Below are 16,676 nucleotides of genomic sequence, written 5' to 3' on the forward strand. Positions count from 1 at the left end.
TTACCAGGATACAGGAGATACAGTAGGGAGTGTTCTTAAGGGATTTTTCAACCTCAAGAAGAAAGACCCCATAGGTCGCCTCCCCACCTCCTCAACCTGCTTCAACCTCCTGAAGCTGCCAAACTATCAGAAGAAATCCACTCTCAGAGACAAACTCAGATATGCCATTACTTCTAACACAGGATTCGAGCTTTCTTGAGATCCTGATGAGAAATGACATTAGCACCGACCAAAGGATCGACACCGATTTCTGGAGTGTACTGCACAGGCTACCAATAGATTCACTAGGACTTCATGTTTTCTAGTGACCCTGATTAGCTCCTTATGTGTGGTTTGAGCTTGCCAGAACATTATGAAATGAACAGCAGCACAAAACTGTGTCAACAGTTTTTGCACAGTCATGACATCTAAATGCTTTTTATTGCAATTTAATTTACTGTGAAGTGTCATGGACTAAACCGAGGAATTCTGTACATAGTTTGGGCTTTAATTCATTTAATTAGTGAAGAGAATCTTCAGAGAAATTAGAATCATGATGAGTGACAAAAGTTGTATGCTACAAAATTTACTACTTACATTACTTACTAGCAAACGTTGAAATTGATGACACAGGAAATTACAGAGGGGCAAATCAATGAACATTTAACCCCATGAAAATCCATTGTTGTACATTAATCATTCTATGAAATTAAGGTTCACCTCTCTATAGTTTGTGTTGTCTGTGATATTATATGATGTTGATCAGCATTTAGTGTACAAGACCTTAAGTTAATGAGAATTGTACAGAATATAACTATATATATATATATATATACATATACATGTATATATATTACTAGAAATACATAGCAGATTCGTTGTGTGGATTAAGCAACTATATTATATGATATGGCCATTAATTATTTTAACAACTGATTGAAACAAAATATCCGTCCACCCGGAAAAAAAAAGTTTGCAAACAAAGGAAGTATTAAGGGAGATAATGCAAAGAACAAAAGTAGAACTGGTTTACAGATATGTACTAAAAGATTTCAAAAATGTTTGTCTTGATGTTGAAAATGAAATTGTTATGTAATTGGATGTAGATTATGATGTCAGCACTATTTTTGTTTTCTTGAAGGACCAATATTTGTTTTGACTGATCATGCTTGTATTTTGTTATATTGGAGATTTATAGATACATAAATGTGTACTGGTATTTAAATATGTCCCCCCCCCCCCCTCCCCAAGATATCTGACAAAGTGTTTTCAAGATAGACACTTTACTTATTTTTTTATTACAAATGGGACTCAACTATGAAAAGTATGTTTAATTTCAATTAAGCATCCCAGTGCATTTCAATATCACAGTATTTTGTTTAAGTATCAAAAGTTTTGTCTTCAAGCTTTTATAACAGGTATCTATGTGATCTTTAAAATTTTGTTTTCTGATAAACAACTTATTTATGACTAAAAAAAAGAATTCATTTTCTTGTCATCAATTACATCATGTAACCATGTAACAATCACCAAGTCACTTTACCCTTGTTGTCTTTCAGTGGAGAAATAAAACTTGTATGAAACTAGATAAAGACTTGTTTTGCTTACTCAATACATAAAAATTGAATTTACCATAGAATTTCAGATCTAAGCCAAGATCATGCAGACATGACAAACATTTTATCCTCATTTCTTAATACGGAAACTGAAATACATATTTATTTTTTCTGATCTTGTTAAAAAAAATATCTTTTGTATTACATACTGGTAGACTTCAAGACCACCTACATGTATAATACACTCTTTTCTATGCATTAATTACTGAAAGATGTGAGAGTTACCAGGTAGTTAGAGACATAAAGTTCTACTGTATAGATATTTATTGACTAAGACCTTCCCAGTGTCTTTTTGACCTTATATCCTAAATTTCCTCATGCTTTGTTCAACTTCCCAAATCCATGTAGAATTCCTACACCCAACTTTAAAATATCTCTCTTGTTTAGTTTTTCTATGTGTGACATGACTTCAATAACATTTCTTTTCTTGATCTTTTTTAATATCTTTAAAGGATTCCATATAAGTTACATTTTTTGCCAGATAGTTGTGACTGTTACTTTAATTTCATATATACCAAGCATAACTGACCTCTGATCATCTTTATAAATTGATGAAGCATTTCAATTAATGCATATCTTAAATACATAACATCAAAAAATTTTTCATATTGCATTTCACTAAGTCTTGGGACCATTTTCATCATCAATTCAAAATTCTATGACCTTGACCTTTCCTATGGCATTTACTTAATTTTCTGCAGCGCAAGTACATGTATAGCATACTACATGTATAGTGTATGTAACATACACGTCGTAAGTTCACATATTTAAACTTTTGACAGGATTTGAATTGATGAAGTACTTTATCATCCACATATCTTCTTTTGCGATAACGACTGTGGTGACTCCAGCAAACCAAGTCAAAAAATTCAGATATATTATTTTGTAGATTGAAGAATTTTCATTGCTCAATCACATATGTACACAAAATAAATCATTCTAGAAGTGGAAAATATTGTGTCTGTTTTGCATAGAATTTTTATTTGGATGACTCACACAATTCTGTCTTCTATATTATTTATTTAGAAATGTCTCCAATAAAATGACTCCCTCTCTGAGACTGCTAATACCAGGAATAGTTGATATCACAGTTTTTTAAACATGTTTATGGAAATTATTAAATTTTGGTTAACCCATTTAAAGGTTTCAATAAAGCACTGCACTCAAATTACATAATCTTACAATACAACAGAGAAGCAGCAGATTTTTTGATGGAATAATATATTATCCACCATGCTTGTGGTAAACGGAGCCATTTTCCTTCTCTCTGCATAGTGCCAAATAATGGACATGAATACAGGGATAATTTTTATATTCCTAGTCAGGTTTAGTACAAATATATATTCATAATGGCACTTTTTTTAAGACCCTGCGTTGAACCACATTTATTGATTGTCAGGAACATTTCGTGAAGATGTGTTTAACCAAGTGTCCCTGACACTTGTAATGATTGACAGATGAAATAACTGACCATTTGATTGTCATCATGCCGCGATAAGTCCGATAGAATTGTTAAAATACCTGTGAGTTAAAAGGACAAGCATTTCACTGTTGTTACTCAGTGACCAGTGTCAAGTGGAATTAGCATGATTATGTATGTAATGTAGGGTTTAATGATCAAGATTTATTTGTATACCCTGGCATGTACGTTTTATCAATATAATTAATATACAGTGTCTGAGGGATGTTGAAAGTTTACCATTGTTCAAAGACTGGCCATCTATAACCATGCTGCAGTAAAGCTGAATGGAGTTATCCCAGGGTAAAATTTTACATTGATTTCTTGCTTTAATAATTTTCTGCTTTCTTGGACCAAAAAAGATAAAATATATGAATTTAAATTTGCATGCACAATGTACATGTAAAGATGTAGAAAATTTTAAGTACATACAGTGTACTTTTAAATATTTTTTGGCACTTTGGCAATTAGCTCATGTAATTAGTAATGCAAACATATAAATGCATTTGAATATGCTTTAAGCTTTAATCACAGTATGGTTTGTTAATTCTTAATTTAAAGTTTCTTATCCAAAGAAATTTATTTAAGAAAATTAATGTAAATGCCTGACATAAACAGTTATCTAAAATTGTACAGTACACCAACATTAATTAATATGTAAATCTTTTTTTTTTCCTCGCAACTTAATTTTTTTTCTCCAATTTACAGTGCATTTATGTAGAATATAATGTACTGTTTTATTGTGTATGAGTCTTCAGGGCTGTAAGGGGAAAAAAGATTAACCTGTGACAAAGTGTCTCTTTATTGGCCAGACATGCCTGTATTTACGATTTGTTCTGTAATTTGTCACTTTTTATCACCTGTGGACAAAATTTAATGCATGCGTTGCATGTACCTGGCAAAAATCAACTGTACTGACCCACACTGTGAAAATTAACACGTTTTTTCTGCCTAGCAGCGCTGTGAGCATTAGCATATTGTAATTATCCTGCAGTTCATAAGAATTAACACTTAAAGACCTGGCTCACAGCTGGCCTTTATTTGATCAATAGAATTACCAGTGAAATATTGATATTTTTATTTTCTTTTACAACCTTAAGATTTTGTAAACAGATGTTTTTACGGCCAGGTAAAATCTGAAATTAATGTCAGGAGATGTCAGGATGTTTTTAAAAATGAAATTTGAACTGTCTTCCCACGAAAATCCATTGTTATGAACTTCACTGTTGTCTGACACTATTGAAACAAAGTACTATTGTTGGAGGCTGTGTTTAAATGTCCTGGTTGTTCTAACATGGTCGTGGTCAGGAGTCATTTACAGGCACAGATAAACCTTATAAACTAATGAATGCTTGAAAATTTCTATTTCTAGGGGTTTGAAGTGGATCACAGAGAAGGTATAAAATATGGCCTTACTATCACAAGTCAAGATGGAAAAGACCAACAATCAAGAAATTCTGAAAATAATCTACAGAGGTAAATATTTTTGATGACACAGCCACCACCAAAGTGTTGAATCGGTGAAAGAAAAATGAGATTTACAAATTTCCGATGGAAATTACTTGGACTGCTCGTTGGTGTGATTTTTGTGTGGAGTTTGTCAAGTTCCAAAGGAAATCAAAATGAATTCTCTGAAGAATTTGAGTTTCCAAGGTCTGTGTGCAATGATAGTGAGGATAATATATATGTCAATCATTTTTATCTCCATAACAACCCAAAGAACCGAAACCACTCATATTCTTTGAGGGCACAAAACCCCTTCAGTATTCAAAACCCTGGATTGTGTTTTGAAGAACACTCACTGGATTTTCTTATTCTAATCAACACAGAACCTAATCACTTTCTTCGAAGAAAAGTCATTCGTGCTACGTGGGGAAATGTGAATTTACCTCAGTATCAAAAATTTGGAAATTTCAAGATTCTCTTCATTGTAGGCCATTCAACCTCTAAAAAAATTCAAAAAGCCATTGAAAAAGAGGCAGCACAGTATGGTGATATTTTACAGGGAAGGTTCTCAGAGGCACCGAACAATCTCCCACAAAAAGCTCTGATGGCCTTGAGATGGACAGCCGAATATTGCCTCAAGGCCAAAATGATCATCCGCATCCAGGACACTGTGCTTCTAAACATGTTCGAAATATTACGAGAATACAAACCCAAATATTCCTGTACCAAAAATTTATTAATGTGTAAATTCATCAAAGAGAGGATAAAATTCATGGATTATGAAAAACTAAAAAGGATGAAACTGACTCCCACCATTATCCACTGTGTTGGGAAAGCTGTGATAATGACTCGAGATATGCTTATCTCCCTTTACCATGCCGCCCCACATATGACCCCCTACTGGTCAGATGACATGTATATATATGGAATGTTGCCGGCTCAGATTCGGCAGAAAACTCTCAAACCTTTGCGACTTTATGAAGGAAATTCTGATCAAGCAATAGACTGCTATGAAACAAATCTACACAACTGTGGATTAGTTGCTATTGATACCCAAACAAGAAGCCATCACAATATTATATGGTCTCATATCAAACATTACTTTGCATAATGTTGGCATTTAATAGAAATGGTGATATTTCGTTTTATTGACTTCCGCATACTTTTATGGCCCTTTATTACCAGGCTTTTCTCATATTTCTGTTCCACTCCTTAGATGGCAATCAAACCAGTCTAAATGATAAATTTTTATCACCTCAATTTTGTTATTAAAATACCTAAATCAAGCATTTATATTTCCAATACAGGGGCATCATTAACTGCTGAATTGGGCAATGAACTTAATTTTCTTTTTTATCTGTGACATAAAACTTGTTCAAACATTTATCAACACCAGTGTACCTGCATTTTTTTAAATGCAACATTTGTGTTCCATTTTAACTTTACTGCTGTGCAGAAACTAAAATTTGAATAAAAATTAAGACTGAAACTTGTGAACATTATAATTTACACCAATTTCAAAATTTCTAATGGAGAGATGAGAGGTTTTAGGAAAATGTCACAGAATAAATATATAAATTGTAATATACTAAGCTCTGTAAAAGTTATTTTAAGTGTAATTGTTGTTGGATCTGTAAAATATTAAAATACCTATTTCAAAGTTAATCCATACTCCTGTTATGGGCAAACATTTCTTATCCTATCAGGGTAGCAGAATTTCTACTCAGGATAACTCTGCTTCTTGGTACAGGTGCAAGAAGACGTAGCTCATAAAGGCCAACATGTCTTGCCCTTATCATCATGTATCAGGTGCTAGTGGACAAAGCTCATGTAAGCAAGCTAAGTGCTCTTAACCTTCATGTATTAGGTGCTAGTAGACAAACTTCATATAGGCAAGTATTCCTTGCCCTCAGCCTTCATGTATCAGGTGCTAGTGGACAAAGCTCATATAGGCAAGCATTCCTAGCTGCCAGCCCTCATGTATCAGGTGCTAGTGGACATAGCTCATATAGGCAAGCATTCCTTGTCCCCTGCCCTCAAGTATCAGGAGTTAGTGCACATAGCTCATATAGGCAAGCATTGCTTGCCCTCAGCCTTCATGTGTCAGTTGCTAGTGGAAATGGCACATATAAGCAAAAACATATGTCTCAGGTGCTAATGAGCATGTTTAACATAGGCAAGTTTCACTAGACCTAGGCATGCAGTTTACTTATTTCACAGAGTAATTTCTATTTATCATCAATCAAAATTTGAGCCTTCTTTTTTTGGTACTGATAATAGATACCAATATTTTAATCTGGAACTGGACCAAGAGAGAACTTCATTGAAGATATCTGAGGGTTTGAGATATTGAGGTTAAAATACATAAACAAGAGCCAATGGACCACATTGCTCACCTGAACATTATGGCTAGGAAAAAAACAGAAATAAGTTCAGTATTGAAAGTTTAAATATATAAGTAGTCCACCAAACCTAAACCAACCAACCCCCCAAAAAAGCAGGGAAGAGGAGGGGGTGTCATTATTTGAACAAACTTGAATCTTCACTAACTGAGGATGCTTCCATATTTCTTTGACTAATCATGGCTTTATAAGATTTTTGAAGGATTTTTTTCTACATCGGTAAGTTTGATCTTCTATTGTGGCAATGTCATACCCCTGGGTTCATGATTTGAAGAAACTTGAATCTACACTCCTGAGAATGATTCTGTATTAATATAAATAATAATGGCTTAGCTGTTCTTGAGAGGAAGAGTTTTAATGATTTTTCCTATACATTCCTTATAACTTTGGCCCCCTGTTGTGGCCCCTCCCTACCCCTGGGGTCATGATTTGAACAAATTTGAATCTACATTACCTAGGGATGCTTCTATATTAATATTACTAATCATGGCTTTGCTCTTCTTGAGAAGATTTTTAAAGATATTTCCTATATATATTCCTATGTATAATTTGATCCCCAGTTGTGGCCTCACCCTATTCCTCAAGATTTGAACAAACTTGAATGTACACTACCTAAGGTACTTCCTAATGAATATGACTATTCCTGGCTTTGCAGTTCTTGAGACAAAGATTTTTTTAAAAAAAAATTTCTTATTCCTCTGTAAAACTTTAATCACCCATTGTGGCCCCACCTTACCCCAGGGGTCATGATTTTAACAAATTAGAATCTACATTTCCTGAGGATGCTTAATTATGGCTTTGCTGTTGTTAAAAGGAACATCTTTAAAGATTTTTTTCTATATATTCCTATGTAAAACTTTAATCACCCATTGTGCCCATACCCTAACCACAGGGGTCATTATTTGAACACACTTGAATTAACACTACCTGAAGATGCTTTCATATAGATGTGATCTATCATGGCTGTGCTGTTCCTTGGAAGAAAATTTTAAAGATTTTTCCAATGATTAAACAAATTTGAATCTACACTACCTGAGGATGTTTCCTATAAGTTTCATCTTCTCTGGCCAAGTGGTTCTTGAGAGGTAGATTTTTCAAGGATGCCTATAATTTTTTCATCAAGTTGTAATTATCTCCCCTTGTACATAGGCATAGCATTTTATTTGAACAAACTTGAATCCCCTTTACCCAAGAATACTTTATGGCAAGTTTGATTGAAATTGGCATAGCAGTTCTTGAGAAGAAGTCGAAAATGTGAAAACTTTACAGACAAACAGATGGACAGACAGACGGACACTGGACAAACTGTGGTCAGAAAAGCTCACTTGAGCCTTCGGCTCAGGTGAGCTAAAAACTGTTCTGACTTACAACTCACTTAGACATATCCATGGTATTCGAGATATTGATGTCCAAGATAACAAAGTTCAACTGTAATTACCGGTATCTAGTTGCATGAGCCTTCAAGGCAAATTTAACCGATTAGATTTAATAAAAAGATTAAACTTAAAATGCTCTTCATGTTTTTTTAAGGTAATGAATCAATCTCTTCAAATAAGAAAGGAAACAAGTGAAAAACTGTTCAAATAACACCCAGATAGTTAATAACGTATTCCTATAATGAGCCAATTTGCTAAACTCAGGCCCCACAATCCTATGCTTTCAGTCCATCTCACAAATGTTTGTAATTTGATATAACTTGTTCCAAGGTGGCAAACCCATCCAGAAAATCGTCCTCAGTAAGTCCATGTTTTGCATACTGGTGCACGTAAGCTCTCGCAGAAAACATGTCCCAGGCTTTACCCACCATAGCGTCCATCTCTCCCACCGGTGACTTACTGTTCGAGATCAGAGATGCAGACTTCTCATAGTGATTGAAAGCTCTTGGCTGTACGCCTGTCATCAGAGTGGCATCTGGTGGAATCCATGGAACATAGAGGGCGGAGTCTGAGAATGGTCCAGTGTCTGCAGATACTGATTCCTTGCCTCTCAGTAACAGAAGATTGGCCAGAGAAGTGTTGTGTTGAGATCCTCTGGAACTAACTTTGACTTGCCAATCAATACCTAAAAAAAAAAAATTATTCAATATTGATGCAGAATTCTTATAAAATCTATAATAGACTTCATAAGAGTTTTTTACACAATTATGAGTAAAACTCATAAAAATGGAAAATTATGTTTTCTATATGTATACCAGAGTTGTGCCCCTTGTCACAATATTTCTTCATTTATATACAATCTTGTGATCAGCATGACTAACCAAAAACAAAACAAAATAAAAAAAAAACAAAAACCAAGCAAAAAAACCAAAAACATCTAGATATACAAGGTAATGATGTTGAAACTTGTATAGTTGAATAGTTAAAACTGTGATATCACCTCAACATACCCCAGGTATGCCAAATTATCGTTCAAAATACTGAATCAAATTTCCAATGTACAAGAAGACAAGAATATAGAATTATTCACGTAGTGGCAAGCACATGAATAAATTTTAAGTAAAACTCAATTTTTTTAAAATAACTTACCCTCTTCCATTGGAGCATCAGAAATCAGCATTTGTCGGAGGTGCTTCAGCAGACCATGCCATTGGTACGTGCTGAACTCCTGAGCCGCCGCTGACATCTGGGGAATGTTTTTGATGGTCAGGAGTTTGTAATCTGGATGTGGCACTAGATGTTCCAACATTTCACCTTTATCAAAAAATATACGTCAACAGTGTCACAAGATCACGAAAGCCTAATCTATGTGAGAACCAATCACATGTAATGCATAATCTAAGGTACAGTAAAACTTATTTATACAGAATCATCACTGCACTGACCACCCAGTTAAGTAAAGTAAAACACTTGAGAAAATTATACAATATTACATTAATATACAGCTCTAATACTATGTAGAATTTTTACTGTGGTTCACCCTAAATGAAGCTTGGCATTCATGTACTTTAGCTAGTAGGTTCTCATTTTTTAGCAAATGTATCAAATAGGAAGCCAATAATGAATCAATCATTCCTGAAAATTAATGTTTCAGAATCAAAGGATAAAGTCATAATCAGTTGTTAAAAACCTTAATTTTTTTCTGTTCATAAAGGAGATGGGTGAACATAGCATGCAGAAAGCCTATAGCTTCAGATATATAAAAAAACATATTCAATCTGTGAATTTAGCATTTAGAGTAAGTTCTCATTATTGAAATTGATGAATTTATGCTGAAACAAAACTTGTTTCGAAAATTTTCTTTGCAAAAATTATTTTGTTATTAAAAAAATAATGCAGTATTCATGGTGTTCGAACCTTAGCAATAAAAATCCGGAGTATCATTTTCATTTGAGACTAACACGCTTACCACTGCGCTACGCAGCTCCTGAAATATATTGGCATTTAAATCATGTTTGTGATATGACCCTTGACTAAATGGACTTCAAGTATATCTCGCAAAGATGCAAATGTTGCGTCATAAAAGTGTACTTTTAAGGTAAAGTGGGTCTTTGCTCCATGTTTTTGTTAACCAAAAAATGTCTATTTTTACGCAAAGTTTGAGGAAAATCTTTCAAAAAAATGGAGCGAAGACCCACTCATATCGAAAAATTGTGTTATAATATGAGAAAATGATCCTTTTTGCCCTCTTTAGTGTGTGTATGCAATTTCTTAAGCAAATGATTTCAATCTTTGTGCAATTTTTGCAAATTGTGGAGATTTTACATAAAGAATGCTTTAATATTAGACGAAATATCAAAGAAAATTTTGTTATAATTGAGATTTAATTTTTCACTTTCATGTTTGTTGCACTATAGGCATTTCACTTGCCTTGTTCACCCATCTTCTTTCTAGCTGTTTTTAAATAAATAGAATTTCACCTATAGAATTGGAACAAATATCCCCTGTGAATTTGTTAAGTGGACATGGTTGCAGCATAGTGGCTAATTTATGGCAAATGACTCTGTTAATGTCTTTGAATGAAATTTTCTTAATGCTCAAAAGTTGCTGACATATCTTATGGAGATGGTCATTTTCCATGACAACAATCGCATCCACAGTGTGATACAACCGTGACAACGTCAAAAGAGCATTATAATTCTGCACAATGACTTCTCCAGTTTTATATGGCCACACCACTTGGTTCATGATAAATGCATGTGGAAATTCATCTCTCAAACAACGAGTCACATATGCCCCCACTCCTGATCCTGTGCCTCCTGCAAGACTCATAAGGGACAAGAATCCTCCAAGATTATCACATTTTTCTGCTTCACGTCGGACTAATTCCATAACTGTGCTCTGACATGCTGGTCCGTGGATGCAGTAGCCATGGGCCCAGTTGTTTCCTGACCCTCGCTGCTGGCAGTAATTCTGTTTCTCTGAGTAGCTCCATCTCCCTGAACGTTTGGCATCCTGATATGTTTGAGCTATCACCTTGAAATCATTTACATTGACATAGAAAATATTTGTTAAATATGGTAATTTTAAGTCTAGTCTGGAAAAAAAACAGATAAATTATATTCTTTCCAAAAATTTTCAGTTTTTCTGCTTATAAAAGAAAATAATCGATGAAAAAATATACTTTAATTTATGAAATTTCACTTCGATACAATTATCCTCAAACTTTTAACATGTTTAATAAGTGAAATAAAACAAAATTATCTATCTATTTCATAATATATTGGGAACAAACTAAAAGATGAACAGTATACCTTTGGCTCCATGTCCACCATGACAGCTCGAGCTTTTGGAGTTCCCTCCCCTGATTCTCCACAGTAAAAGAATCGGGACAGAACCTCATTTTTGTACTCCTCGTTTTTGTCAGGAGCCACCTAAAAGTGATAATGAAAGTCTACATATAATATTTTTTTGGAATGCCAAATTATATAATTATTACAATTACTTTTCTGCTCACATGAAAAGACCATAACAGTGGATGTAAAAACTCTTTTTAAAAGGGCACAATTAGCCTAATTATCCCAAATTTGCCAAAGAAGTTTAATCTTTTAAGTCTGCTCTATCTGTTGGTGACATTAAAGAAATCCGAGTCCTGGATAGGTCAAGTATACAGTCATGCCTCACTGACCCATGTGCCGTGTTCCCAAGAAAATAGTCCAGATTAATGAAGCTCCCGGATTACTGAATGATACCTTTTATATTTAGTAGATTTAAATGTCACAGGTGAGGAAGAAAAATGTGACAACTAAGACAGGGATTCGAACCCAGGCCCCCTGGATCTCCAGTCAGATGCTCTACCAAATGAGCTATCTGGCCACTGGTGATCAAACCTGTCTGGCTGCCACATAAATATAAATTCCAATTCCCACAAATTTTGTCCAAAATGTAAAGCATCAAGATCTACCATTATTGTTTACAGATGGAGGCTGCATGTTCCGGGTTATATCCTGCAAATCATCACATACTACATGTACTAGTTAAAATAATCTGTGTCCCGGGGCAGGAACGTAGGACATTTATCATTTAAACAATAGAACATTCTATCTAATTAACACATACTGACAGACATGCTCTTTTTTTAATCAATTAGTCCCATGTCCTCTAATAACTGACCTGTGTAGCTAGTGGTTTAGAATGGACATCATCCATAAATGTATGGAACAGTTGACCACCAATTTGGTTTCCGCACTGTCCTAGTTGCACTGTAATTATTGACATTATCATCTATTTCCATCCCCTATTTGTTCTGCAAACTGGATCTGGCATACTTCTGGTTCGTTTGATGACCTGTTGAATATTTCTTCAGTTTCTATGCCTGTGTCCACTTCTCTAAGGTAAATACAAGTTACTAATTAATTGCAGAATAAATCTTCATCTTCTCCAACAAGCAACAAATTGATATACAATTGAACTTTGGTATCTCCAACACTGAGATCTCGGATACCATGGATATGTCCAAGTTATCTGGAAGTCCCAACCACTCATTCCTAAAGCATTTTACCCTGGATGTCACGAATACTCAGATATCTCGAAGTATTTTCTTGGTCCCATCGAGTTCGAGATAACTAGGTTTCACCGTATATGATATATATAGATGTTTTTGTTGAGAGGCATACACAGTTGATTTAATTACCATTATAAAACTTTTATAATAATAATTATGTAGCTTTAGGCAATCGAAATAAAATAAAAATTGAAAGTAAAGATTGATATCATGCACTATATCATGCACTAAAGATTGTTCAAACGTACATTTATGGGAAATTAACTTAGTGAGTCACATGAAATATAAAGTGTCATGATTCCAAGATCAATGTCCGATATTAACAGTCCCCCGTCCTTAAAACATTGTCACAGTCACAGGCTGTTTACCATCGATACGATTTTCAACCTGTCTTTTCTCCGGATTTAGCTTGGGTTTTATATTTTCCGCATTCGTGATCACTACTGCGTTTAAAGATTAGACTAAACATCGTCAAGATAAATTCAGGATATTGACGCTGACCATATCCATAAAAAATGAGTTTGGCAAGGACGGCACTTTCCACACAACTATTTTCAGTAGTTGGCAAAGCAGCATATGTAAGTATATACACTTCCATCACTTTTTAAAGTCATGGAGTGCTTTAAAATCATTGTCACTCAAGACAAGCTTCTTTTCATTTCGGACTGTTCAAACCAACAGATCTTAGTCTTGCTATATTCTCTATTGAGAAGTTGATGGCTCGTTTTAATATTCCCCTCAACTTCTCTACGAAAGACCTAATAAAAGCAGTTCAGAAATTGACTAAATGAAGAACCAAACCAGGTCTCACTTCGATCGATGTTTTAGGATTGATTCATTATAATAGACATATTTTGGATGCACAGATGTTGTTTTGCAATGGAAATGCGATTAAAAATACCGTATCACGGTAGAACACTTACTTGCGATATCTGTGTCACCAGATTCGTTTATTCATTCAAAACTGGGTTTGAACCTGGTTGACCTCTAAAAAGGTCTAAAAAAAAAATTTCCGGATAATTTGGCTTCAATGTTCCAGTGTTAAATAGTTATCCGGAGGAATAGTTTTAGACTTTTTTAGAGGTTCAAACACAGTTTTGAATGAATAAATGAATCCGGCGACAAAGATATTGCAAGTAAGTGTTCTACCGTGATAAATGTTTTTTAAGTCAGCAGAATCGGTATTTTTAATCGCATTTCCATTGTAAAACAACATCTGTGCATCCAAAATATGTCTATTATAATGAATCAATCCTTAAACATCGTTCGAAGTGAGACCCGGTTTGGTTCTTCATTTAGTCAATTTCTGAACTGCTTTTATTAGGTCTTTCGTGGAGAAGTTGAGGGGAAGTATTAAAACGAGCCATCAACTTCTCAATAGAGAATAAGTCTTGCTACAGATTTTGGGGGTTAGTAATATTCTTATGCCCCCTCCCAAATAAAAAGGTGGAGAGGGGGTTATACTGGAATTATCATGTCCGTCCATGTATATGTCTGAAGATGCAAGATTAAGCTCAGTGACTTTATGGATAACCTTAAGGGTTATCTCAAAGTGGTATCTGTATCTGTAAGGTTTACGTTGTAGATACCAATATGGTTCCAACGTGGCGCAGTGGTTAGACCGTTTGCTATAGAGTCGTCGAGTAAGGAGTTGATCCTTACATTGTGGGTTCGAATCCCACTGCAGGACGTGGAGACCGATTCTTCGGATGAGATTGTCTAAACCAAGGTCCCCGTGTCACAGTAGGTGCTGGCATGAAAAAGATCCCTCACTGCTCAATGGCCCTGATTGCCAATTATAGGTATAAATTTGCAGCCCTCCACTAGCAAGTGGTGGCATCTCCATATGAGTGGAAAATTGTCAAGAGGGACGTTAAACAACAAAACAAACAAACAAACAAAACCAATATGGTTCTTTTTACAACAAAATATATACAAATCAAACTTAAACAAATAACACTTACATCTGTTGGCATTTCATGAGATGCATGTTTTGACTGTGAACCAAGGAGGAGGAGGGGTATCAGTCTCTTTATGACAACTCTATATTTTCCTACCAATAGTCATAAGCATGAAGCAGAGATAAGATAAAATATGGGCAGTGAATTTAAAAAGCCCCTAATGTCAGTAAAAGACTAAAACAATTTTATTATTTTTTTTTTTTTAGCCAGGATATGTACCAAGTTGTAACAAAAGAATCTGGTTTAATTTCTTGAGGAGGAGAATTGAAGAGGATGTAGTTCCACGAGACTTTGAACCACAGCCTGTTGTGCAGTTTGATGATTATACAAGGAATAATCTGAAGAAAAGAACGTAAGATTCATAGAAGAGTTCTTTGGGATTTTAGTTTAACCAAGCACAGTAATTTGAAAATGTTTAATTTAAGTTTATAAGTGATGAAAAACTAATTTTAATACCTTTTAGACTTTAATTTATGTTCAGTAGACATAATCTGTCCTTTTAGATTCTTGCGAACCCTTTCAAGGATTTTTTAAATTTATATCCTACCAGTATAACTTGTAATTAAAGGATGAGGATAATGTATATGAATGTTTTATATAGTATTTCATTCAAGATAAATGTTCTTCCAAATGCAGATCCATTCAGACCCATTGTGCTTACATGCCTCCAGAGAATGTGGAAAATATAGTGCTTCGTATTGTAAAGGGAGTATATGGAAAGGAGGTGGACATACAAGATATAGATTTAGACCAAGACAGGAGAAAGAAATTTATGGTAAGCAGATGATTGTAATAATTCTTACTAAGTTTAGTGGGTATCAGCAAAGTTTTTATATTCCTGCCTTATAATCGTATGATAATTTTGTCTGTCTGTGAATTTTTTGGGTAGATTGCTCAGCTTCTAAACAAGAATGGAGATAAATTTTGAAATGACCATTCAGTAGTTGTACCACATGTGAATATTCTTTGTTTTACATATGTATTATCATGAAATTTGGTCCAAGAATAAAAAAAAACTAATAGATCACTGTGCAGCATAAGTTCATCATAAATTCTTTTTATTTCACAGGTTCTTACCAGAATGATGAAGGAATTTGACCACTGTATACCGAACACTGACTTACATGATATGAAAACTATTGAGCAAGCTGTGGAATTCTTCAAAAAAGAAATTAAAGACACTTCATGTTTGGAAGATCTAACAAAAGTAGACTTACCCAAAAACCTTCACATTAACACAGAATACATTCGGTATGATCGTGACGGAAATTCACTATGGCCTGGGAAAGACGCCTTCCCAGGACAACAGACAAAAGTGTTCAGCTCCAAATTTTCTAGGAAATACAAAGTTATTGACAAATCTAAAGACAAATACAAGTACAAATTAGATAGGAAAACATTCTTTGAAGAACAAAAAGAAATCAACGATTTTATGTACAAATATGCATCAAAAAGATAAAATTGTTAGAAATAGGGTGGGGGTTAGGGGGGATTAATGCAAGCAGTTTTTCTTTGCTGAAAGCAACTTGGCTTTCATTTATTCTGGAATTACAATTTCTCAATAGATGAATCTTACATTCTTTCTTTCTTCAGTCACTTTTATGATAATTTCTCAAATATTTATTCTTAAACAGGATGTAGCAAAGCTGTGTACTGATGACTAATCATTGCAAACGAGATTTTCATGTTTCCAGTAAATTGTAACAAACGTATAGGCTTATTTACGTGGATTTTTGTGAAGAGAAAATTTGATAAAATGACCCTTTTGTGTATCTAATAAAACTACTACTGATATTTTGCTGTCTCTCAATTCTGTTTCACAGCATAACCTGTATCACTGAGCTGATATGACTTCAATATTCATATTTTATAT

General features: G+C 34.3%; 4 protein-coding genes across 4 annotated transcripts in view; 3 read left to right on the forward strand and 1 right to left on the reverse strand.

Moving 5' to 3' along the window:
• The window catches only part of LOC133205977 (ubiquitin-protein ligase E3B-like), a 28,262-nt gene extending 27,569 nt beyond the window's left edge, over window positions 1-693 (forward strand). The window contains exon 30 of the mRNA XM_061341882.1: window positions 8-693. Within this exon, the coding sequence (XP_061197866.1) occupies window positions 8-199 (192 nt within the window). The 3' untranslated portion in view covers window positions 200-693. The remainder of the gene's footprint in view (window positions 1-7) is intronic.
• Window positions 694-2,874: 2,181 nt separating this feature from the next.
• LOC133205511 (UDP-GalNAc:beta-1,3-N-acetylgalactosaminyltransferase 1-like) lies at window positions 2,875-6,039 on the forward strand. Its single transcript, XM_061341340.1, has 2 exons — window positions 2,875-3,357; window positions 4,427-6,039. Exon 2 carries the CDS (start codon window positions 4,586-4,588, stop codon window positions 5,609-5,611), a length of 1,026 nt encoding a protein of 341 aa, XP_061197324.1. The 5' UTR covers window positions 2,875-3,357; window positions 4,427-4,585; the 3' UTR covers window positions 5,612-6,039.
• Window positions 6,040-8,438: 2,399 nt separating this feature from the next.
• LOC133205140 (tubulin delta chain-like) lies at window positions 8,439-13,188 on the reverse strand. Its single transcript, XM_061340886.1, has 6 exons — window positions 13,091-13,188; window positions 12,452-12,667; window positions 11,593-11,712; window positions 10,759-11,314; window positions 9,428-9,592; window positions 8,439-8,963 (listed from the first exon to the last, which is right to left on the reverse strand). The coding sequence occupies exons 2-6, from the start codon at window positions 12,560-12,562 to the stop codon at window positions 8,572-8,574; spliced, it is 1,344 nt and encodes a 447-aa protein (XP_061196870.1). The 5' UTR covers window positions 12,563-12,667; window positions 13,091-13,188; the 3' UTR covers window positions 8,439-8,571.
• A 169-nt stretch (window positions 13,189-13,357) lies between these two features.
• Window positions 13,358-16,597, forward strand: LOC133205623 (uncharacterized). Its single transcript, XM_061341464.1, has 4 exons — window positions 13,358-13,420; window positions 15,010-15,155; window positions 15,440-15,578; window positions 15,873-16,597. The coding sequence occupies exons 1-4, from the start codon at window positions 13,358-13,360 to the stop codon at window positions 16,260-16,262; spliced, it is 738 nt and encodes a 245-aa protein (XP_061197448.1). The 3' UTR covers window positions 16,263-16,597.
• Window positions 16,598-16,676: the final 79 nt, after the last annotated feature.

This window comes from Saccostrea echinata, unplaced genomic scaffold (assembly GCF_033153115.1).
Source record: "Saccostrea echinata isolate AGI-Se365-2 ecotype Australia unplaced genomic scaffold, CSIRO_AGI_Sech_v1 ptg000054l, whole genome shotgun sequence".
In the NCBI taxonomy this organism is placed as follows: Eukaryota; Metazoa; Mollusca; class Bivalvia; order Ostreida; family Ostreidae; genus Saccostrea; species Saccostrea echinata.

Excerpts from the sequence above, each read along its gene's own strand:
- LOC133205511 (XM_061341340.1), top strand. The coding sequence starts at position 4,586 with ATGAGATTTACAAATTTCCGATGGAAATTACTTGGACTGCTCGTTGGT.
- LOC133205140 (XM_061340886.1), bottom strand. The coding sequence starts at position 12,562 with ATGATAATGTCAATAATTACAGTGCAACTAGGACAGTGCGGAAACCAA. Across the intron at positions 11,713-12,451 it reads CTAAACCACTAGCTACACAG|GTGGCTCCTGACAAAAACGA; the intron begins GTCAGTTATTAG and ends TATCACTTTTAG. Across the intron at positions 8,964-9,427 it reads TGATGCTCCAATGGAAGAGG|GTATTGATTGGCAAGTCAAA; the intron begins GTAAGTTATTTT and ends TTTTTTTTTTAG.
- LOC133205623 (XM_061341464.1), top strand. The coding sequence starts at position 13,358 with ATGAGTTTGGCAAGGACGGCACTTTCCACACAACTATTTTCAGTAGTT. Across the intron at positions 13,421-15,009 it reads TAGTTGGCAAAGCAGCATAT|CCAGGATATGTACCAAGTTG; the intron begins GTAAGTATATAC and ends TTTTTTTTTTAG. Across the intron at positions 15,579-15,872 it reads ACAGGAGAAAGAAATTTATG|GTTCTTACCAGAATGATGAA; the intron begins GTAAGCAGATGA and ends TTTATTTCACAG.